This window comes from Mauremys reevesii, linkage group 5, assembly GCF_016161935.1.
Source record: "Mauremys reevesii isolate NIE-2019 linkage group 5, ASM1616193v1, whole genome shotgun sequence".
Lineage (NCBI taxonomy): Eukaryota > Metazoa > Chordata > Testudines > Geoemydidae > Mauremys > Mauremys reevesii.
Genome location: NC_052627.1, coordinates 33,842,172 through 33,867,018, shown reverse-complemented (window position 1 = coordinate 33,867,018; position 24,847 = coordinate 33,842,172). Strand labels below are relative to the sequence as shown.

The 24,847-nt window shown below is 42.3% G+C and overlaps 1 protein-coding gene and 1 long non-coding RNA gene across 3 annotated transcripts; one reads left to right on the top strand and one right to left on the bottom strand.

Moving 5' to 3' along the window:
- Positions 1–1,524: 1,524 nt before the first annotated feature.
- On the bottom strand, positions 1,525–24,633 carry LOC120406179 (sodium/hydrogen exchanger 9B2-like). 2 transcript variants are annotated; one of them, XM_039540589.1, is made up of 12 exons: positions 24,447–24,633; positions 20,864–20,966; positions 19,999–20,179; positions 17,980–18,150; positions 14,080–14,222; positions 12,622–12,749; positions 11,731–11,906; positions 9,086–9,192; positions 7,587–7,736; positions 6,393–6,501; positions 5,521–5,657; positions 1,525–2,677 (listed from the first exon to the last, which is right to left on the bottom strand). In XM_039540589.1, the coding sequence occupies exons 2-12, from the start codon at positions 20,954–20,956 to the stop codon at positions 2,438–2,440; spliced, it is 1,635 nt and encodes a 544-aa protein (XP_039396523.1). In that variant the 5' UTR covers positions 20,957–20,966; positions 24,447–24,633; the 3' UTR covers positions 1,525–2,437. The 2 variants fall into 2 exon arrangements, with proteins under 2 accessions (XP_039396523.1, XP_039396524.1); XM_039540590.1 differs by lacking the exon at positions 24,447–24,633 and adding an exon at positions 21,754–21,851.
- On the top strand, positions 19,655–20,209 carry LOC120406181. Its single transcript, XR_005599123.1, has 2 exons — positions 19,655–19,762; positions 19,902–20,209. It is a non-coding gene; the product is annotated as an uncharacterized LOC120406181 (long non-coding RNA).
- Positions 24,634–24,847: the final 214 nt, after the last annotated feature.

Below are 24,847 nucleotides of genomic sequence, written 5' to 3'. Positions count from 1 at the left end.
TTTGTGCAGAAGAGAAGACGAAATTGTTACAAGGTAATATGAAGAAGGTGAATTGAGACTGTAGACCACGTAGTTTAAATGAAAACTTTACTACATTTTCTGCCTTTTTTATGGTTGCATATATGAGCACTCTATCAATCTTAACAGGATTTTACTGAAGTTTTTTTGTTGTGTATGTATGTATGTATGTATGTATGATACACACACATGCATGTACACACACAATGCCATTTCAGAATTGCACAATATCTTTTTTTTAAAGAAAATATTTGTTTTCCTTTTTAAAAACTTAGTGTTAACAATGTAAGTGCTGGACATAAAATTGATTAACCCCCTACCAATATTAAGGGGAGCCCAAAGTCTCTGGGTACATCAAGCGTATGCAGTACTACAAAACCAATTCAGCATTGTTAGTAAAAGCAGGCAGCTGAACACCAGCATGGAGTTCAAATGCAGTGCTCCCTCCTCAATCAAAAAATAATATAGGATGCTCTCTTCCTGAAAGATGTTTTTAATAACTCCATACCTCTGATTGGAGAAGGAGAGCGGCTCCCCAGAGAGCTAGCTTGTCTGCCACTCCAAGGTTCCGCTGGAAAAGGGGCACTGAGAACAGAACATCAGGTGCTTTTTCACTGCAGCAGGCAATACCACACACCTGACTGAGGGCTTAAGGCTGGTGGCTGGTCCAATGGAAGGAGCAGATTTTGACCTTGATTAGAAAGGACTGGTTGTTGGAGGCTTGCTTCCAATTTGAGAGGTGGGGAGGGAAGATACAATTTGTAACAGGTTATTTTGGAAATCAGATCTGAATTAGATTGTATTGAATGTGTGGGAAAGACTGATGCAACAGTAAGACGACTAGTGTTTGTATTAAGAACCCCCCCCACATCTGAGCCTTTTGCTCCCCCTGGTGAGATATTTCTGAAGGAGAATCAATTAAGATGTACATTTCCAGGTATTACTGCACTTCCAATCCATATGGAACCTACCTTTCTAGAAAGATCCGTATCACTCCATGCTAACAAACCTTGATAAGTATATACCTCACTTGTAAAAACTGTGTGGGAGGGAGAGAAGCATTCAAATATTCCTTTCTTCTCCTTTATCCTCAGGTGTGCAGGGCATCCACCAGTTTCCACCATTCATTTTGGTCTTGTGCTGGTCTGTTCAGGCTTCTGAGTGCCACGCTGATGGATCTGGCTCCTCTCTCTATTGCTCCATGCAATGTTTCTCTAGGTCACGCTCTTTTTTTCTTTCCATGGCAATTGCCATGGCAGTCATGGCAAGCCCCAAACCCTCCAGCCCAGGGCGCTGGCCAGGAGGAGCCAAGCCCTGCATGTGCCAAAGCCCCGCACAGAACTGGCACAGAGAAGCCTCTCCACCTCTCAGCTAAGCTCTGGAGTGGTGTGGGGGAAACAATTTCCAGCCTGTTCACATCCCAGCCCTGCAGGCTTCACAGCACACACACAGCCCCACCCCGGGCAGGGACTTAGCACCCTCCTCACCCCCCATCCTCCACCTGGGTCCTGCCCCCAGGGAGTGCGGGGCTGTTCCATCCCCTAGGCACCTTCCCCTGCTGAGCCACCTCTCTGGCCAGGTTCGCAGAAGTGTCCCAGGAGTGAGTTGTGTGTGGGCAGGAGGGAGCAGAAAATGAAACATCCCTAGTCGTAGCCATCCCAACAGTAAACAACCCCTCCAGTCAACCCCCAAGCCATTCCCCCTACCAGCTCCAAACAGCCTTCCAGCAAGCAACTCCCACAAGCAATACCCCAATCACCAGTGCACCCACTCACCACCCAAACCCTCCTGTAGTTTCTTGCTATGACTGAATCACACAATCCTCTGCAACTACAAAGGACTGCAAGAGACTTGAGTGGATCACAGCATGAAAACACAGGTTTTGGGGTCCCAGACGGGACAAGGTTGAGAATCACCATCTTAGGTGCAGGATTGTTCCATACACTGTCCACCAGCTGTCAGATGCATGTTCCTGTCTAACTTTAAGTGGCTCCAAGGATGGGGGGGTCTTACCTCCTATTCCCCAATCTCTAATCTCAACATGAGAAAGTTATTCCTGATGTTCACTTGAAATTTTCTTCTGTTCAAATTTAATCTAATTTCTTCCAGTTATACACCCCGAACACTTCTTCTTCCGTGGTGTTTACACTCACGCTCATCAACTAACCACAGACCATTATCCTATCCCATCAGTCATCATCTAGGCAGCCTACATACTGTACATTTATTTCTTTTCATATTTCCTCATAAGGCTCTATCAACAGTTAAAAATATTTTGCAAAACATGGGGGCTGCTGATTTAGGACCCGTAATTGATTGTTATCTATTTCAGTTTCCTTCCGAACAATACAGACATTGTGTTTACTAAGTAACTAGTAGCAGCAGCTGTGAGACCAATATACTATCCACTGTTTCTTTCCTATGCGGGCCCAGGGATCTCTGCTTCTCCTCCTCCTCCAACATTTTCCTCCTCTTCACCACTGCTTATCTGAGCCTTCTGCAGAAGTCTGGGCCCTGCCAGGCCTATAACCAGCGCTCCAATTGGAGCTGTGATCAGGATTGCCAAGAATGCCACTGTCAGAACATCCATTCCATACTTTTCCAGCTGTTCATCCTGCTGCCCTCTGGCTGTATCTAAGGCAAGGGAACCTATCGCCGCCTACAGAGAAAGAAAAACGTTGTTAAAGAAAACAATGAAACGGAACAACTAACCATTTGCATTTAACAATGTAAATGAAGGGTCTAATCCTACACTTGGAGTCGTGTGTGGGTGCATGTGCGTACATCCATTCCATTGTTAGCCTGCATACATTCTCGTGGCCAGGGGATGTCTGCTTCTTACCCAAAATGCCTGTCATCTATTTACATTTCTAACACTCCCAACACCATAAGATTTAAGAACCATATACAAGGTTAAGGGTTACATCACATTTGTCTAAGAATGGCCTTCATTCTTTGTTCCACTTTAAGCTGCCTTTTCAAGTGGGTTTGCCCTTGGTGATAGTCTTCCATGAGAAACATTGCTGAGCAGCCATGTTACTCCATTATGAGGGAAGGCCTAATTAAGCCTACATTTTCAAAAATGGTTTGTGACTTTTGGGTGCTACCATTTTTGATGCCCAGTTCAACCCTTTTAAGGAGCCTGATTTTTACTTTAACTTGGGCACCCAAAATCACTAGTAATTTTTGAGATTTTCGGCCATGAATCTTGGAATAGGCCTTAAAAGGTACAAAACTCAGGCTTGTCTCATCTCTGGGGATTGCAGTTCCCAGAGGCCAGGGCCTTCCAAGGAGACAGCTTTGCCCTCAGCCCCTGGAAGCTTCACCTGGAGACTGTCAGCCATGGCATCTCCTGAGGATCACAGCTGCCAACTTCAATGGTGGATTGTCACAGAGTAGGTTTTAAACAGGTGCAGCCCCTGTGCAAAGCACCTGGAAAACACTTTAGCCCCAACTAATTAACCACATTATGCAAGATAGGCCTATTACACTTGAACTGAAATTGAGGCTCCTGATATTTTTTGGTCCAAACTGGTATTTGACACACATGATTTTTAAAGTTGTATGCTTTTCAGCCTAGGGCCACTGATGTAAAACAGTTTGTTTTACCATCCACAGTAGGCTTTGTAGATGGTCAGACTTTCCTCATGACAACCAAACCTCTCTGGGAGGGGATGGAGGGAAAGGTGCATTCCCTTGTTTGATAGTTTGCTTCCTGGCTGCCTAGAAAGCTGCAGTGAAGTCCAAGTTCAGGGCCAGAAGCATATTTAGCCTAGCTTTTCTTCTGCTCAAATGCTGTCACTATGTACTTTCACTTTTAAAGGGCAGATGAAGGAAAGCAAGGGTTGGAAAAGCAGCACTCAGAGTAGGGTGACCAGATGAGAGAGAGAAAATATTGGGACACATGGGGGGCGGGGGTCCGACGGTGGAGCAAAAAAAAGAAAAGCTGAGTGCTGCTGGCGGAGCAGCGAGGGGGGTGGGCCGGGAAAAAGGCGAATGCTGCTGGTGGAACGAAATACCGGGACAAATTGCGTCCCAACCAAAGATCGGTCCGAATGCGGGACAAACACCTAAATATCGAGACATCTGGTCACCCTAACTCAGAGGAATCTAGTCCTGACTGCTGAGGTACCATGTGTCTCTGTTCAACTAGGAAACCAGCTATAGGGTGGCAGAACGAAAGACAAAGAAAATGCCTAGAGGATGAAGGAGACAGAAAGGTTCCAAACAACCTACGGAACAACCATTCACCTTACTTTGCCATCTCTCGCCACCTCCTAGATTGTCAGAGGGGACCTCTAGTCGCTGTAATCATTTCTTTTTTTAAATGTCCACCTATCTAGTCTGCCAATATCTTTTTTTTTTTTTTTTTTGCTGTTCTGTTTATTCATTTCTGTTTGCAAAGGACCAGCAGTGGTCACACAAGTGTCAAATATCAAGTTAAAATAACCCCTCTGCTCCTACATGAGATTCCCCAATGGATAATAGGGCTGCTCATGCATTTTACAAAGACATATAGCAGCGACCATAAGTCCATGCACTTGAACTTTCAAGTAGCAAAAAGCCCTTGCTGTTATATCTAAACTGTGAAATGTACTTTTATTTAATGTGTTATACTTATATAGGTGTCTGCTGTGGAGGATCACATAAGCACTTTCCAAACACAAAATGCAAATAATAAATAACCTCCTATTTAGCTATTCCTTTGATAGGCCTGAAAGCACTTAATGAGGATAGCCTCTGACTGAACTTGATCTTGCAGAACATCACAAGATGCAAGACTTCAGCAGGACCTGAGGACCCTCAATTGATTTCAATGGGAGTTATGGCATCTTGCAGGAAGTATTTACCCTTCTCAGTTTTGCCCACTATCCGTGTGATGCAGATAAGTATTTTACAGATGGGGAAAGTGAGGCCCAGAGAGGTTTAGTGATTTGCCCAAGGTCACAGAGTAAGACCGTGGCAAAGCTTGACTGTCAGTAGACCCCAGTTCTAACCACTTGCTCATGCTGCCTCTCCAAAATGAAGCTGAAGAACACAAGTGGAATTTCTGAGCCAACTATTGTCCTCTGTCCTATTGACAAGAAAGTGGTGTTCTGTCTCTGACGGTATGTCGAGAGACTGAAACCTCTGTTGCCAGCCTGGGATGGGAGGCATAAGCAGAGTTCTAACTTAGATTCCCTACAGGACACTGGAGAGGAAACTTAAGCTATGCCTACACTGCCCTGGAGCTTGGACCACAGGGGCGTGAACAGCAGCATGCACCCAAGTGTTGTGCTGCAACTCCCCTGCCCATTTCAATATGGAAATCCAGAGTTCATTATTTCAAAGTCCCACACAGATCAGTTAATGGTCCTAACCCTTCTCTCACTTATACCTGGATAAATCATTAATAATTCTACTGAGGTCAGTGAATTCAGACTGGTATAAAACTGGTGTGAGAGGAGAATCAGCAACGGTGTCTTCGATGGTCCTGTCATTCCCCCTCTTGCCATACTGTACCTGGACAGTGGCTTTGGGGATCCATGCCAGTGAGACAAATATTTTCTCCTTGAAGTTAAAGCCAGCAAAAGACACCATCAGGAATGTGGCAATGATTCGTACTATTAAGGCAATACCCAGTGTGGCAATGCAAAGCCCTAGAGCAGAGAGAAAAACAACTTCTTGAAACGGCGGGCATATTTGAGGAAAACTAAATTTAAAATTGCCGATTAACGTTTTTGCGTCAATTTTTTTAAAATTAGAAAAACGAGGTACAGACTATTAGAAATAACCCAATACCATGTGTTTGGAGGTATTTTATAATGCTAGTTTAGTGAATCAATAATAATGTGGTGTCTTGAGATGTGGAGGATATACTTCAGACAACAAGGACCAATGCAGCAGATAATGTAAGACATTATCTTGATAGTGCCACTGTCACTTAAAACCACTTGCGATGCGACTGTGAATTTGTGCAAATGATGTTTTCAGCATACTGGCCTCAGTCTAGCACTCCTCACTTAGGCAAAACTCCTATGGAAGTCAAGTGTTTTGCTGAGATAAGGAGCCTCAGATTGCCCCATAATGTAGTACTTTGCTTAGAATTAACTCTGCAGTATTGATTGGAAAACTCAGACTTTATTCAGAACTTGAGGAGATGCTCAATTCCTATCTACAACCCACCACTGGCAAACTCTACCTGCTATATAGGCAAGATGCTCACAAGAGCATTTGCTGCAGTATGTCTAGGGCAGGTAAAACAAAGGAAACAAACTTGTATAGCTATGCCATAACCTTTAGGCCAACAAGCGGTTTTGTAGTGATTCTTTTGGCAGGATAGCTACCAAAAACTCTTGTCAAAACTACAGTATTCGTCTTCTAAGTAGTCTTACCGACAGTTTCAGGCCTGAGAGACAAAATGGATATTTCTGCTCCAATTAAACCAAAGAGAAAGGGTTGAAAGATGTCCCATGCGACTGCAACAATTTTTTCCACAGCCACCTGTAAGGAAAGGGGTGCAATCTGTAAAGTTACAAAAATTGGATCTTCTGGCCTCAACATTTGATTTCATCACAAAATAAAATGAGACTGACAGAGATTGTTCTGTGTCCATTTCTGACTGTGTTATAGTGCAAAATTCATATTTTAAAAAAGAGGAAAAAAGTGATGCAATGGGGTTGCCCATTATGATTTTAAGGCAAAATTATTTTGGTGAAGCAATATTGCACTATGCCTGTACAAGTCATAATTCATAGCAATTACCTTCCTTTTACTAAACAGAGGGAGTGAAAGTGTGTTTGTACTGCTCAGCCCTTTGCCATGTGCTTTCTTACACAAAGAAGGGTTTTGAAGCTAAAAGAACAGGGAAAAGACTCTGTTTTGGAAAGGAATTTGATGTTTCACTCACGACAGTACATATTGTACCATTAGCAGGATATTGTGCATCTGCAGGAAGAAATACCAAGTCCTCGTTTCCTAATATGTTTACATTTCCAGAGACTTATTTCTTCAACACAGCCAGAGAAGATCTTGTGTCTCAGCGAGCTTTTCTCTGTGTGTATATGTCTCGTATAACTGCATCTAAACTTACATGCACATATATACAATCACTTTCAAACTACATATCCCTGAGATGCTGAGGATAAAAACTGCCAGATGGGATCACTATTAAGGCAGATCAGTGTTTACACCTAATGTCTTTGGAATGCCTGAATAGACACACTGGCAGAGTTATAGCTGAAGGGTTCTACAGGTGGTCTCCATTACTATCCCATGCAAACTGACTAGTGGCAAAAGCAACTACATTTGTTAGGCATGAATCTGCAGAAATACTTTATTAACTAAAACTCTTTTTAAATGATCAAAATAAAGGGAAGCACTCTTTAAGAAATATATCCACCACACACTAAGAAGTTGATTCTAGCTTCTCTCACATGAGGATGGGAATTGTCTTATAGCCAGGTGACCCTACTCCTGCCCTTAAGAGGTTCTGGTCAAAACCCTCCAGACATCCAAGATCACAATCTGACCCTGTGTATTTAAAGTGACTTCAGCTGGCTATGAGGCATGGGTATCTAAACATTCACCTTTTCACTTGACCACCCCATGCCTGCAATGAAGGCCAAGACCAGTGTGCAGAGTCCTCCTGATCCTGGGAAACCAAAGTACAGGCTGCCAAAAACAGCAAACATGGACAGGCCCAACACAAAGTATGCTCTCTTCCATACAAGAGATGCCTAGAACCAGGGAAAGGAATAAACAAAAGTACATTTTTATTTTTAAAAAATTGGAAAAAAGCTTACTTAGATTCATTAAAACATCAATAAGAAACTGCACCAAGATGGAGGAACCAGAGCTTCCAGGAATGTGGTCAGCTATGAGGACGTTTTGTTTGTTTATTTTCTTTTTTACTTCTATTCCTATGGAACTTTAATTTCAGATGTTCAATATTTCCTTTGTTCTATCCATCAGAAATCATTGTGTGCGCAAAGGGCTTTTGTACCACAGGAATTCTAAAGATGAAGTTCTACACAAACAATCTTACTTAATGGCAACCATTGAGTTAGGACCATTTAATCATCTGGTTGTTTCTGTAATGTGTTCTTCATGTTGATAATCAAGAGACAAAGGATGAAATCCTGGCCCTAGTCGAGTCAATGAGCATTTTGCCATTGACTTCAATGGGGCAAGGATGTTACCCAGTATCTTTTGGGATATTTTATAATCTCATATTCCTCTAATCCAGGTCAAGCATCCACCAAATTCGGCGGCATTTCAGCAGTAATGCCTCTGGATGACACCACTTACTGTCAACAAGCAACGTCATCCAGAGGCGTCACCGCCGAAATGCCACCGAAATTCGGTGGCATTTTGGAGGATGCTCGACCGCCGCCACGGTCCTTCGTCTGGCGCCTACCAGACGAAAAGGTTGGGAACCACTGCTCTAGTCCAAAGGCATTACGCAAACTGTAAACAAATTTCTGTCCATTTAATCTTAGAGCCAACTACAGAGGCCTTATGTGATTTAAAATAATGTAATCTTAATTTTTATTGAAGGCAACAAATACAGAATACTCTTGAACGTTAAAATATTATTAAGAGCATAACAAACCAGTTAAACCCATAAAACTCAGCACTATCATTGTTACTTTTCTCTTAGTTCAGCAGGTAACTCACATAAAAAGGAATGTTCTCATGCACATATGGGAAGTACATCAATCTAATTGATGTTCACATTATTGGCTGAAATTGGGGCCAGATTCTGTTCCCGCTGTGCAAGAAAACTCCCAGTGACTTCAGAGGGAGTAGGATTGGGGGCTAAGGGTCTAAACTCCCAGCACATTGGAGAATTATGAAATCGCACATCTTTACCATAACAGCAAACAAGTAATCCATTTTAACAAATAATAAAACTTCACAGGATTCACAACCGTTAGTGCTAGACACATACCGTTCTCTATAAAGTCATATCCATACCCATTCTGAGTTAGGAAATGGATTGTCTAGTTCTCCTGCAAACCATCTCTACTCTTATCAAGATACCTTAGGTGGTATATTTTCAGAAAAGTTCTTGAGCTTTTTTTACCTGATCATTACTTGGAAAATATTGAATAAAAACTCCTAGAAGCCCACCAGCTACTATGCCAACTGCAACCTCCAGGACCCCTCGGAGGATATTGTAAAGTGTGGAACCTGTTTGTGAACAGTAAGAGAAAAGGGCTTAGACGTAAGTATTTACGCACAACCCCTCTTATATCACCCACTAGTCACCATCCCTTCTGCAGGAGAAAATACAGAAAGAAGCAACCCAAAAGTTGGACAAGAAATAAGGGGATTAGTGTAGCCCCCGGATTCATGATAATGTAGTTTTATACTACATGGTGAGAGCTTCTGCTCTTCTGCACGAGGCAAGGAAAGGAACAAGAATTCAAGGGCCCAGATGCTATGCTCGGGGATGAAAGTATGCTGAACCACATGCTCTCTCGGCAAGATTGCAGATATTTATCTGCATAAAGTATGGTTGAGACTTTAGTCTTTTCTGTGGGGGTAGTTCAACCTGAAGGAAGGGGCAGAGCTGAGGAGCAGGAGATGTACATGGGAGGCCTCCCTCAGGCCCCTAGGTGGAAATCAGTGTGGGAATTAACAGTGCTCGTGACAGCACTGATTTTCCCTTCTGCTTTCTAAGAAAGAGATTAATGTGCAGTCTGAATGGAGAGAATCATTGGCAGCATGGCTTCTGAGTGAGCGGTGCCGTCAGGGGAAGGCACAAAGGAGGAGCATCACTGACATGCAAGGTCCTCACAATCTGACATGATGTCCCCATAAATCCTTGAATGCCATATTATTTCTATATGACATATTCCGCCTCCTATGTGTGGCTGCAAACCCTTCCCCATGATGGGATGGTATCTGGAGCTCTGAGTTCATACTGGGAAGATTTAGAGACTTCTTCACCTTGTGGGGGTTTTTTAGGCAGGGAAGAATTTCGCTTACACAGTATGGGAGTCACATGCACGTCCTAAGAAAGTTTAGTTACTTTGTGAAATACAAAATGACTAAAATATTTAATTTGAAAACACTTTCACCAGATCAGCCATTTGTTGATTTCTAGCTACAAATATTGATGATACAGTATTTCTTTTTAGGCCATGTCTACACTATAAAATTAAGTCAACTTAACTTATGTCGGCATATAGCCGCCACAGTAATTACATCACGTGTGCACCTCTACACTCTGCTCCTTCTGTCGGTGGTGCACGCCCTCACCAGGAGCGCCTGTATCAATTGTACTTTCAGTGGCATTGTGAGACGGCTCCTGAAAGCCAGTAAGTTGACCTAAGTAATACAGTGTCTACACGGCCACTCTATCGACCTATCTACCTCAATTCTATGTCACTCATGAAGGTGGAGTTATTAAGTTGGCGTAGTGTGGCACTTACGTCAGCAGGAGCAAAATCTAAGTGTAGGCACTTCCATAGTTAGGTGGATGTAAGCTACTTACATTGACCTAACTCTGTAGTGTAGACCCGACCTCAATGTTGGCCTACATTTCCCCTCCACTGCTATCCCTCCTCACATGAACAAGTCACTATTCTTGTTGCCATTTAAACAGGCTGCCACTTACAGATGCATTCAAAAATTAGTTCAGCATACAAAGCACCTACATTGGATTAATCAGAAGCACTTAGTGTTGACTTAACTCTGCGCCCATTGAAGTGAGAGTTTGACCACTGACTTTGATTGGAGTGGAATTAGGCTAATGCTGAGTGCTTGGAAAATCCCACCCCTAATTCATAGCCCTAAAACATGACTTCAAGTTTGTGCTCTAACTCTGCCTTATTTTCTAGTGAAGAAACCTTAAGAGACAACCTGGTTTATGACAGTGGCCTGGTTAACAGGATTTCTCATGGGATGAGCAACAGGGAGCGAGGGAAACGTACACAATCCTTATAGGGATGAAATGGCCATATAGGCGATCCTTACCCTATCATCAACATTCAGCAGCTGCAAATGATGGCAGATGGTAGGAAATTTAACATAGTGTGCAGCAAATTAGTGACAGAATTCTCAGTGACAACAATAAGAGCTATCCACTTCCAACACACCACTCGGAAACTCTTCCCTTGAGACAGTCAGAGAGAGGCTTTTAGGGCACAAAGTTTGCAATAATATCTGGGAAGTTTTCTATTGTTTTAATCAACTGAGACATTTCCCCACCAATATTTGTTTTAGTGAAAATCAGTTATTTGATTTTTTTAAAAACACAGATTTGACTTTTTTCGTAAATATCACAGTTTGTCTAATATCTGGGAAGAAGAAGATGATCCACCCAGATGACTCTCTAACTTTACGTGGGCAGCAAGAGTGAGGGAAAATGCTGATGGAATTGCTTGTCACACCTACTTGTTCAGAATAATAAATTAATAAAAATAATGGAGACAGAGAGTCTTAATAACTTCCTGAAGGTCACATAGTGAGTCAGTGGAGGAGCTCAGAACAGAACTCAGGTCTCTCGGGTCCCAGAACATACTAATATGCTTTACTGCATATCTGATTAGCATCAGCCACTTGCTCTGCACATGGGTAATTTCACACATAATTATCTGAGTCTTCAGTATATAAATCAAGCCCCTATAGATTTATCACTAATTGACAATAACAGACTACAGATTCCTTATCATATTTTCGTATTTTCCCTAGATGTTGCCATTTATGGATTAGGTAGTGTACCTGAAGAGAAGGCCATGCCCAAGCATGTGTTGAAGCCGGTAATGGCCAGAATGTCATCAATGCTGCCAGCAGCCATTAGCAAGGTCGGGACACCCTTTTCAACACCATACCTGCCTGCCTGCAAGATCAGCATAGAGGGAACCACAACGGCAGGAGAGACAGCACCTAGAACAAAACTAAACACACATAATTTCATTCTTCCCTTCTTAAAAATAAAATATTCAATTGGAAAATCCACCATGGCCCTTTTAACTAGACATCTGTGTAAACCTACAGCCCACTTTTGTCATGTGCCCAAATGGGTGACATTAAAATAAGGGGCTTGATGGAACAAGATGAATATACTCCCCGTCCCCCCAAAGGGTAGAGGACGTATCAGATTCTATCTTTTGATTTTAATGGAATGGCTACACGATAGGTGGCTCTTTAAGGGAAATGCTGAACTCCAGTATTTCCACGTCCTAACAGGACACCTGCAACAACACTTCCTTTTGCTCCTAAAGGCCCTCTGCATTCCAGACAAAGCCCCCAGGATTCGATCACCCCATTGTTCTTTTGTTTATGCTAACTCTTCACTCTCAAGGACCCACATCACAACCAGCATCCCTGCCAGTCTCGTGCAGTGAGGCTAGATTCCCTTCCTTACCTATGAACACCTCCCCCTCAAACCAGCCACAGGGCACGGCCTAGCTTTCACGGCATTTCACCAATGAGAGACACACAGGCAACTAGTACTGAACCATGTCTTCTGCCTGGCAGTGCACGAATGAGGCACTGGGCTAGCTGTGGCATTCTTTAGTTCAAGGGAAGATCCCTAGCAGGGAGATAGGCAGCATCAGCTAGAATTAAACCATTTAGAATTTTTACAGAGGAGAAAACAGAGTAAATTACCCTAATATAAATCCCCATTGCCATGGCAAATGGATCAGAAAGTGGGCAAGAATAGCAGCTGTGCATGTCTCAGTGAGGCAGGGCCCGAAAGAAAGCCTTAAACAGACCGCCTTTAACTTCTTCAGAGCCTGCAAGAGAAACACATTTACACATTAACAGCATAACCTTTCAATTTCATAAAGGGAAACGCAGCTAAAGATCTGCTCTGGTTTATTACTGACGTCCCAGTGACATGGCATCATCCAGTACAGTCTACTGTAAAAGCTAGGACTTAGTGCATTTAGTGGGTTGAGCCCATCTTTGATCTAGTCCTAGTCCGGTCTACTTAGGTCTGAAAATGACCACGTCACAGAGGGAAAAGAACTCAAATACTGAACTTGACCGCCCAATTGTGTGTAATGATGTGCCCGAACACAATGTTTAAAAACCCTCTTGAATGTCTTGGTAAAGAATAGGATGCTACATTGGAAAACAGACATTTTAGAGAGTAACAATAGAAATGTTGCAACCTGAGATTTTCTGGGACTTACTATAAGTGAGTATCCTCAAGAAAAATCTCATGTCATGTCATGATGGACACTTCCTATCCAGCCTTTACCTTGACTAGGAAAAGTATCTGAGTTTAGGTAGGCTTAGCTAACGTGCTAGTTACGCCTGACATACCCTCTACTTCCATTCAAGTGTAGGAACAAGGGAACACCTTATAGCTTGATTTTAGCTGGTGAAGTTGTAAACTAGGCAGGAGCCACCCTTCTTTTCCCCCCTCTTTTATTAGCATTGGAGATATCAAGTTTCATAGTGGGTGGGGAAGGGATCATAGAAATATCATGGGAGCTATTATTTATCAGGACTGATGTCAGCTGTCTTTTCATCTAGGGCAGTTGGACTCTTCTTTACATTAATATCCTCACATAAAACAATAAAAAATATTACTTGTAGGGCTTCCTTTCACCAGAGTGTCTTATCATAAAGGAGATTCTCTTCTCTTCAGTGTCCTGGATCCCTGCATTGTTTATTTTAACTTTTTCTCCCTTTGAATGATCTCTTAGCAGTACAATAGACTTTATAGGAAAACTTACTAAACAAATGGAACAATTTACACAACTTGGCAAATCAAGATAAAGTGCATTTAACTGAGATGTCCAGCTCACAAAACAGAAATAATTTTATTTATTTATTTATTTAGTGGGGAAAAAAAATCACAAAATGGAATGCTCACCAATCCTATGTATCCAGCTGATAGTGTATAGATATTCTTAACCTTCACTAATATAAGAACAATATTGGATTGTATTTTAAACCACTTCCAATAGAAACAAGGCTATAAAATGCAAAACTTATGAGATTTAATAATTCGATATAGTATTGATTTCAAGCAAACAGCTGATCAAATATTTTGATACTGTTAGTGGCTTGTTTGTTTGTATGTTTTTACACCAGAAACATTAGATACCGTACCTTTGGATCAAGCCCAAGCCCAGCTCGGACCAAGATAACGGAAAGGGCAATATTTCTCAGCGCTGCAGACCACTTTGGATTTATCTGGACTATGTCACTGATGAATGGGGTATTTCGGATGAGAAAACCTGCAAGCAACATCCCTACAAAGAAAGCAAGCAAGTGTTTCTTGACTGAGTTGTTGTTATTGCATTTCAGTAGCGTCTAGAGTGAGATCAGAATCTTTTGTGGAAAACTTCAGTGAGAAAATTAGGATCTGCTATGCTAGGAGAGGAACTCTTGAGAGTTAGTGATGTACTTGACAGATGTTACTCTATAACCTGAGAGATTAAAATTGAAAAATCAGAGGACAGAAAGCAAAGAAGAAACTGAGTAGGAAAGTAAGAGGTAAAGGTTATTGGAAATGATGTGGTTTAACCGACCCATTCCAAACAGGTGGTGGATATAGTGCTATTGGTGAAACGTTGGCTGATATGTCCTATATTAAATGTAAATTTGTCATCAACAGTAAACTGAGTGAAATTTTAGTCAGCACATAAATTTAAGAAGTTCTGTCTGAGGTGGTCATAGCTATGTAATTTGATGGCTCTTGCGAAATTTTTTTTTTCTAATTTTTCTAATTTCCAAGGGAATTAGCAGATCCACTGATTAGCAGTGAACCTCATCTAGGCCTTTTTTACATTACTGTTATTACCTGCATTACTGTAGTGCCTAGAAGCCGCAACCAACAATGAGCCCCAGTGTACCAGGTGCTGTACAAACATATGGACCCTATTTTCACTAAAGATTTTTGTTGTGCTGTAATTCATTTGATTGTTAAGTAACTCAATTTGGTCAACATCGCTAAAAATAAAATGTAGACAATCCACAACCAGCTGGTCATGGTCCATTCCACGGCGCAGCCGAGGATTAGAAGCCACATCTCCTGATTCTCATTCCAGTGCCCTATCCAGTGGATCATACTGCCGCCCTGTCAGTACGCGTTTTAGAACCGTATCTTATGTCCTGCAATCATGTGCTGAGACATAGGATTAATAAAAGCAAAGAAATCTAAAGTCATGCAGAAGATGAAATTAAGAAATGAGATACACAAAACAATCAGATGGTCAGCAGGAAGAAACACACTGAGGCCTGATTTAAAACCCTGTTTTTCTTAAACAAGCAAACCCACTGAGCACACATGGTACTGGCGACAGACATCAGAATTAAGACCTGCCATCCAAGTGTAGCCCATTCTAGACTACACAGCCCACCATGAACGCAGGCAGCTTTATGTCTTTTAAGTGAGACATTTTTTTTTTAAAACAGACGAAAGGAAGTTTCTGCTGCTCATTGGGGGTGGTTTAATTATGTTGATGGGAGAGCTCTCTCCCCTTGGCATAGAGCGGCTACACAAGAGATCTTACAGTGTTGCAGCTGCATCAATACCCCGCCCCCTTCATCCCTCCAATGCTCCTGTAAGGTCTCTAGTGTAGGCATAGCCTTTGACAAGTACTCAACAGCCAGCAGCTTCCAGTGTTCTCAACCTAAATGGGAGGTGAGCTCATCTGAAAGTCTGACCTATTATCTATCCATGGGCCTAAAGGGGAGTGATTGGGTGCTGATTGAGATCCTTTGAAAATCTCGCCTAGAATATATAATATGTGCAAAAATTAAATCATATATTTTTAAAATCCTTATTAATGAAACATTCACATAGGAGGAACTTCAGTTGTTTGCTCCCATCTTCTGTTTGAGCCACAAGGAAAATTCAACCTTTTGCAAATGCTTGTTTTGCAGTCTCCAGTTAGATGGTTTTGCTTTGTGAAAAAGGTATTTTTAAACACAGGCCTGAAATGCCCTATCTTAGGGCCTGAACCTGCAAACATTTAATTTTGTAGCAGAGCTTAATATTCATCTTATGAAATATAAATCCATAAGAAGATTTTTTTTTGGTCAATATTGTGCTCATGTTGCTCAGAGACTGCCCACTGTGTGCTGACAGGCCTTGACTATGGCTTTTATTTGACCTGGAACACAGTCTACCTGATAGCTACTATTTGTTCTTCTTCCCACGCCCTCTAGGAGAAACAAAGGCAGCATCATGTGCTTCACTGTGACAATTACAGGAGCCTATGGGTTGGAACACCGATCACAGTTTCTCTGTTTCTTTTGCCATGTTAGGGTCATAGGACCTGCATAACTATGGGGTTCATAGACCCTTCTTAAGACTATCTCTGTTGCTATACTCTCCTTTAATCTATGCGGGGCTCGCATAAAGACTCTCTTCACACCACAGAGAGGCTCTGCAATATGCCCCCATGTAGGTGATCTGCTGGCAATTGCACCACCCAACCTCACTGTAAGCGTTAAGTAGTAGGAAGCATCTGCACTGGACTGAATTCCTTCTAAAAGGGATAAATCAAAGGCAAGGATGTCCATGATTAAATATAGGTCCTTGTATTTTTATTACGATTTTTCATGTGAAAACAAAGAACATTTAATATTCCCTTCTCCCTCCTTGATTCCTAGATTTTTTTCAGATTTTCCTCAAATACCAGGAACCTTAGGCATGAAGATTGTCAAAAGCATCTCATCAGGCATGTGCTATCCTGCTAATGCTTCTGTTCTTCAGCATTACTCACCTGACAAGTACTTTTGTGCCCAAGTCATAACTTTTGAGCAAAGGAGTAGTTTACAAAAAGTAAGAAGAATCGATATGGTCAGAAACAGTAGATCAAACTTGCTTTAAAAATAAAAAGGTTTTGACTTTGCAAGTTCACTGTCTAAAGGCTGCTATACCTAATGCTATACGCTACTTCATACAGCATTGCACTTCAGTAATCCACGTGCAAATTCCAAATCATGGTCAGATCCAATGGGTTTACTTATTATTTTCATAATCTCAGTGGACCAGATTCTGACCTGCTTCTTCATGGTGCTCTGCAAGCACTCCCATTTTCTTCATGTAAGGATGGCAAGAGAGCTGATCAGAAAAACATGGACGGCACCATTTTCCAGTGGAAAATGCAGTTCTGTCAAAACTGAAACACTTCATGAAATTGTGTTGATTTCACCGACATTTAGAAGAAAAAAAAAGTTCAGACAAAACATCCCATTTCACAACATCTCATTTTTACATTTGGAATGAAATATTTCATTTTTTTGTTTTGAAACCACATTTTGTTTTGAAGTTTTTGTTATTCTGTATTACATAAAGGAAAAAAGTCATAATAGAAAGAAGACATTTTGATCAACCCCAAAAGGAATTTTTTTTTGGAATTTTGAAATGTTTGGGTTTCATTATAATTCGAAACTAAGACACATTTTGAAATCCTTTGTGACAGGGGATTGTTGAGTCATAGGTGGGAAAATCTGAGTCCAGGTCAGCAACCATGGTGACAAGCTTGAGTCAAGACAGACAAAGGGGGAAGAAACAGACTGCTTGGGGGAAGCTGGGAGACAGAGATTCTTAAAATGCTAGAAACTTCCTTTTGAGATACACACGAGACAGCTCAAGAGTAACACTCCTTGCATTATGAATTCATTATCATCCTGTAATCAGGTGGCCTAGGGGTATGGATCTCACTTACAGTGTCAGAAATCCTACATTCAAATTCCAGGGTAGCCACAGTGGCAGGAATTAATGTTATAGAAGGGATATTAAGCCTTGTGCATTATAGGGCTTAAAGCCAATCTTTATTAGCGATCAAGATGAGACCTGTGTGTGGGCAGATTACCCCACACTTTCCAGTTGTGGGGTTCTTGCATCTTCCTCTGAAGTATTTGGTATTAGCTACTGTCAGAAGCAGGACACTGGACTAAATGGACATTGGGTCTGATCCTGTATTTCAATTCCTATGTTCCTAAGCAAAACTATGCAAGAATAAAAAGAGAAAGAATATATCACACAATACTTACCGAGGAGGGGAGGTAAAGGAGGCAGTGTTGGTATTCTAATGAGCCCAAAAATTTTACCTCCAATGACAGCAAAAAAAAAGAGAAACAGAATTCCAAATATGTTCCCACCCGGAAGACACTCACTGCCTGTGATGGACCAGACCACAGCCCAGACAAGTATTACTGTTGCAACTAGAAGAAGACAGGAAAAATATATTTAATCATCTCTAAGGAATGGCTTAGTTCACTTCAGATTTACATTTGTAAATGATTTTTTTGGGAGGAAAAGTATTATCTGCTTAATTTTAGAAATAAAACATTTACTTTTAATGTCAGTTTAGTTACAATGATCTTTGATGTTCTTTGAGCTGGAGCTCTGATTTTGTTGGTGCTAAAATATGACAGTAAGTCACAATAGTGTATGCACTGTACTTAGGCCCTTGGTTTTCAGTTTTTATTTTATTGATTTTTTCCTGGGACTTTATCAGTGTTTATTACCACACCAACAAAAAACAGGTGAAAATCAGTGCAAAAATTATTATTAATTTTTCTGGGTAAATATCGAAGTTTGTTTTGGTGGGTGGAAAGACAAGAGAAAAAAGTATTCAGGAGATTAATGCTTTGAATTCCGTCCATCAGTGTGGTTTGCTGAAGAACTAAAACAGAACTCAAAACACAATGTCACCTCTGAGTTTAAAAAAACAATATACACCTCTACCTCGATATAACGCTGTCCTCGGGAGCCAAAAAATCTTACCGCGTTATAGGTGAAACCACGTTATATCGAACTTGCTTTGATCCACTGGAGTGCGCAGCCTCGCCCCCTGGAGCACTGCTTTACAGCGTTATATCGGGTCGTGTTATATTGCGGTAGAGGTGTATCTCTAATCCCCAAATAAAACTTTTCATTTGAATAAACAGTTTACTGTTGTAGCCTTAGACCTATTAGCCTATAAATATTTACATTTAATAATTGAGCCACTCCATTTGCAGCACATACACTCAACTTCATCCTTTTCTCCTTTTTGTTTTTTTAAAACTTTTGAATACTTCCTTGTGTTCTGAAACAGATCCTGATACAGATTTTTCATTTTCTTCCCACTTTAGTATGTCAAATCTTTAGACTGTGATCGGCTAGGCTGACCAGACAGCAAGTGTGAAAAATCAGGACAGGGAGTGGGGGGGGGAGGGAGAAGAATAGGAGCCTATATAAGAAAAAGCCCCAAATATCAGGACTGTTCCTATAAAATCAGGGCATCTGGTCACCCTATGATCTGCTAACAACTTGAAATGTGTACGTGGTGGGCATGAGATTCATCAGTAAGTTCAGATGTGCACGCACTTCGGAGCTTGTGTGCATGCCTGTTTGTTTATGGTGTGTATCTTCTAGACTAATACATAACCTTACTTCAACAGGCAACTTTGCACATACACACAGACTAATGTATTATCATAATACATATATCTTATGCAGTGTATTGTATTTTCCTAATAAAACAAGTTATTTTATATATATTTGAATGATACAAAAGTAGGATAAAAACTGGAAACAACTGAATAATCTTAGGTATGTAGCGCTGGACTGAGTCCTAAGTAACAGAAGAAGGTTCTTCCGCAAACTAGTGTATTCATGACCTAATTTCAACACAAGCCATTTATTTTGCCAGAAAAGTAATGATTTATAATCTTCTTTACAGTTCATTTGCGGATGAGAACATTCAAATAGGCTGAAGAGCTCACACTTCTGATCAAAACAACTTCTAATATGAAGATAAGCCAGCTGATGAGACAGAAGGAGCTGGAGGTGAGGGTGGGAGTGGGGTGGGAAAGACACTAAAAATGCAAGTCCTTGTTCTACATCAAAACTGTCCCATCAGTGCACCTAAAGATTTGCCTGGCAGGTCAAAAGTAAGAGTCGCTTCATGGTTTTTTACTGTTTACAGAAAAGCTGTCAGCGATCACATCTAGAAAACGAAACGTTGGTGTGTATACTCGTACGTCAAGGAATTGAACATTTTGCAGCGCCTGTCCCATACGTACCATTTGTCACTGTTTGGGCAAGGAGGCCTTGAGGAGGACAAGCAAATATTTGCCTCAGTTTCCTTGGAGGCTTTGACTCTGTCAGCGGTTTCTGAAGTTGCCTTGCACAATTGTGCAACAGAGCGGTTTCTTCTGTTTGTGCATTTCCATCTGTACCTTTGCAGTCCAAGACAGTTACCTCCTGAGTTAAAAACAATAAGCTTTCTCTGAAGCAGCATTGTGTACATTTGCAATAAGCTACTCGAGGGCTATGTTTACTATAACATTGCTAACTGTAGGTCAGGGCTCCTCGATATATTTTTGCATAGTGTGGAGCCCAGTTTAAGAGAGATTTACTTGTGGACCAGCTGCCCTTCCGTTCACGACTGCACAGGGCACCTGCCAGTCCCAGTCTTATTCGCATAACATCTCTGTGCAACTACAGCAATTTACTACGTGGAAAAACATCATTGGGAGTGTATGTCATATTTTCAAGCTGTTTTTTAATGCAATTTAGCAGCTGAAAACAAGTAAGAGACAGCAGCTGCTGCCCAGTGAACTGCCAGTGGTTCACTGTTTGAGAATAACTGCAGTAATCTTAACTCCACCTGAAAGAGTTTTGTGTGGGTGATGGGTCTTTGTAATATTTAAACTAATTCACCCGACACTTTAAACTGAAGTCAGGACTGATTTCAGGCAGCTAAGCCCACAAAGGAAACACTTTATAGAATATACAGTAAACGTAAGAAAGGCCCAAAATGAGGGGGTACAAGTTCTCCTTGTAAAACTAATTTCCTTCAATATTTTAATGAAGCTGGAGAAAGGAGAGCTGCCCGCGGTAACCCTGTACTAGGAGAGGCCTGAATACAGATACAAATGCAATTACCTGAGTTTTCTGATTCATGGGAATAGTGCCATTTCCCACCTCTATAGACAGCTCTGGATCTTCACTGTCCTCCACAATATCCTCCTTCACCATGGTGACAAACCTACAATAAAAAAAAATAAACAAAGGTTTTGAAGAATAAGCAGAAGCAAATCAGACACGTATATTTGTCTGTTTCAAGACTTTTTTAAAGTCATATTTCTTTCTTTCCCCATACAAAAGAGAAAGCCTCATAGACACCAACTGTACATTACATATTAGAAAGTATGTAATGAAGCTTTTGTGCGCATGCGCATCTAGTTTATATCTATTTATTCTGTTAAAAAAAACCCTACGTTAGAAGAACATTGTTGAAGTTGCAAAGTCAAGAACTCAGAAGTGGGAAAAGTCAGAACTATGTTTGTCTGTGCAACCTTAAATCATCCCCCTTGTGTGTATGATTCCAATAAGTAATTTTTTCCCCCTCACAAGAGCAATAGGAGGAAGAGAATCAGATTTTCCTGTGTCCTATCTGGACTTCCAGTTCTGCATGAATCATGAGCATATGATGCAGGAGGCGCAATGTGTCCTGCAAACATGTGCAGTGCAACTGGAGCTTTCAGAAAGTTAAAATCAAGCAAACAATTTTTAATAATGCACAGATACAAATGGTGCTTTTCCACAGCCTAAAACTTGGCCAAATTTAGGTTGTATTTCAAGGGGGTAGTGAAAGGAGCTTCTGCCAACTGCTAAGTTCCTACCCCAAACCATGTCAGAGCTATTTAACAAAAAAGTCCTTAAGAACGACAGAAACCCATTTGAATTAAGATCTCAAATATCTATTGATCTGTCTGGGTTTTTATACTGTCCTCACCAAATATGGCATCTGAGCATTTTGGTACAGTAGTTACCTAATTACCAACAAACCAGCCTGCAGGATTCCTTAATTTTCGGCAGCACTCATTTTATTAAGCATGTGAGCTCATGCACTTCTCGGAACAGCCACCAGTCAACAGGCTGGCACAGTTAGCTTTTGTGACGGGTGGAACATTCCATTAGAATGTTCTCTCCTTCAAAACAAACAACAAAAAGAGGACACTGACTCTGACAGGCGCAACGAGAATTCTCCCAGTGCTTTCAACAAAAATGGATGGTTCAAAATAATCTTCTCTGCTCTCTAAGTCTCTGCTGGAATCTTGATACCTTCCCCCCTCCCGCACCTCAGCCCAAGGAGTGGGTGGGAGGATGTCTCTACATCACTGATGGAATGCAGTGGATATCATCACCCCATTCCAACCATCAGTGTCCCACATCTCCTTACAGCCAGTCTGTCAGGGCTGCTCCTTAATCACTTGGGAAGAATTCCAGTTCAGCTAAGCAGCACACTCTCTCCCTTCTCAGAGGCTGAAGACACTTGCCTCTGGGGTTGTTTGATCCCTTGCAATCCCAGAGAAGGAGAAGACAAACTCAGGTCAGCATAAATATGTGCTGGTTTGCACTGTGTTTTAGGGTAAAGGTGGGAGCGTGATGGAGCATGGCTCTTCCATTGCACCCCATGTGAAGCGCAATTCCTGCCAGAGGACCATTTCCAATGAAGTGGGAGACCTATCACAGAGCTCTGATCCCCTCTTTTACACCCCACTGCCTGTTGAGGTTCTGTGGGCTGAAGTCTCTTTCTACTTAACCCTTAAACATGGATGTACTAATTAAAAGCCCAATCCTGATCCCACTGAAGTTAGTGAGAGATACGTCAGGACATTCACTGGAAGCAAAATCAGGCTCTAATGGACATTTACCCTATTTTCAGTTATCTACACCAATGGGCGTTCCACACACATCTGAAGATAAGGTTTGAATCAAACTGTTTGCTAACATTGCTCTCCAGCCCACCGAAACTGTACACACGCTCTGTTAATGGCTACTTTCTGCACTTCAGCCCCTTGGGTGTGAATGGCAGCTTCCGGAAATCTATCAAATCATTTTGGCTGAATTTCTGTCTTAGTAGAAGTGCCACCCAACTCAAACCTCTGGCTGGGTTGGAATGCAGACCTTTGAGCCAAGAATTTGCCTTCCTCGTGCTACAATTTTATACATGAGTTTGTAACTCCCATAATTATCCATCAAATCTCATTTGTAATGTTGACAAACCTGGGAAAACTGACTTGGTGAACAAAGACAGATTGTTCCATTGCTTTATTAGAAAACTGGGTGTTTGTGTTGAACTAGTCAAATAGGAAACCTACTTTAAAGGCAGCAAAGACATATCTGAAAATATATGCAGTTTTTATATGTCTTAAAATAAAATAACATTTTTGCTGCACCTCTGTTTTCTTTTTTTCCCATATTAACCCCATCAAGCCATCTTTTTTTAATTTAGTACGCCAGCTTCCTCCAGCATCAACATTTGTGCCACTTTCTTTGGTCTCTGTTTGTAGAGCTGAGTTGGGGTGGACTCTTTGCATAATTGATATTTCTGTTTTTATTCTTAAGATATATCGGGTGAAATATTAGCCCCACGGAAGTCAATGCAAAACTTCCATTTATTTAAATGGTGCTAGGATTTAATCCACTATCTTTAATGTTAAATTACATACTATTAAGTAATAGCATTTTTGGAAATAGGTAAACTTTACTAATTCCTCCCCTCTCCTCCTCTTTGATAATTTGCTCCATCTCTCTTCAGTGATGGAATTGACTAATATTGCGGTTTTCCCCTAAGGCTGCTTAAAGGCTCTGAATTCAAAGGGAAAAGAAGAGGTTGGTACTGTGATTAAGGCTTCAACCCAGCAAGGTGGGTTGTATGCCTGGGCTCCTGACTCCATGGCAACCCTCTGCACTTTGCAGGAGCAGGACTTAAGTTACTATTGGACAACAGGTAGGTGCCCTAACTAACATTAACAGATGACCCCAGGTCAGTTTCCAACAGACAGGGGGCCACCTGAGGAGGACTCTGTTACAACATGCCATGCCGACAGTGGTCTCAGGGGAGAAGCCAAGGATTGATGGGACAAGGAGACAATTTAGAGGTGATCCCTCCAAAGTGGAACTGAGGCACAATGGATAGAAGTCCTCAGGCTCCCTGGCTCTCAATCCAGTATCCAGTTACATTAAGAATAAGCCGTTCCCTAGTATGGAGGCACAATTTCAAAACCAAACTAGGCGTCTTCAATTCAGCCCCAGGCAAGCGGAATGAACGAGCCATTGTCAGAAATCACCGAAGCAGGATCCAGGCACACACCGTGTCCTGAATCTTTGCCAGCAACACCCCTCTGAACCAGTCCCCCTCCGGAATATACACTTCCTCTGGTGAGAGTCGTACGATCCCAGCGTTTCACTCGGGAAGGGGGAAGAGACGGAGGGATGGTTGCCGCGGGCAGCCGGGGTGTGTTTCCCCAGCTCTGCTGCCCTGGTGACTGCCCACCTCCCTCCCCTGGCCGCTGTCAACACGGAGAAAGGACCAGAGAAGTAACAGCCATGAACCAGCCTCGTTCATGCCGGAATAAAATCCCAACAGCCGGGCAAAGCACCATCCCAGCAGCCCTGCACGTGGGCTGACCCGGGTACCCCCCGTTCAGCCGCAGGGCACCCACCTGCAAACACCTACCTGGGCCCCGCAGCGCCGCGCACCGATCCCGGGGCAGCCCACGCGGGCGGGACTGGCCGCACAGCGCGGGGCCGGGCGCACGATGCTCCCCACCAGCCGCCGATCCTCCTCCTCCTCCTCCCAGCTGCGGAGGACCAGCCAGCAGGAGAGGGAGGAGGAGACCCAGAGCTGCAGCCTGGGGTGCCTGGAGCCCCCTCCCGCTGCAGGGAGGCAGGGCTGGTCGGATAACGGGCCCTGCCCAGCCCCGCCCGGAAGAGGAGGAGACAAGGCAGCAGAAGGGTGGAGAGGTGAGGCTGGATGACAGCTGCTAGGCGGGTCAGGTTTGCTGGAGCCGCAGAGCCGTCCTGCCCCGCTCCCGCAGCATCCCACCGGGACAAGCAGCTGGAGGGGAGGCTGGGTTT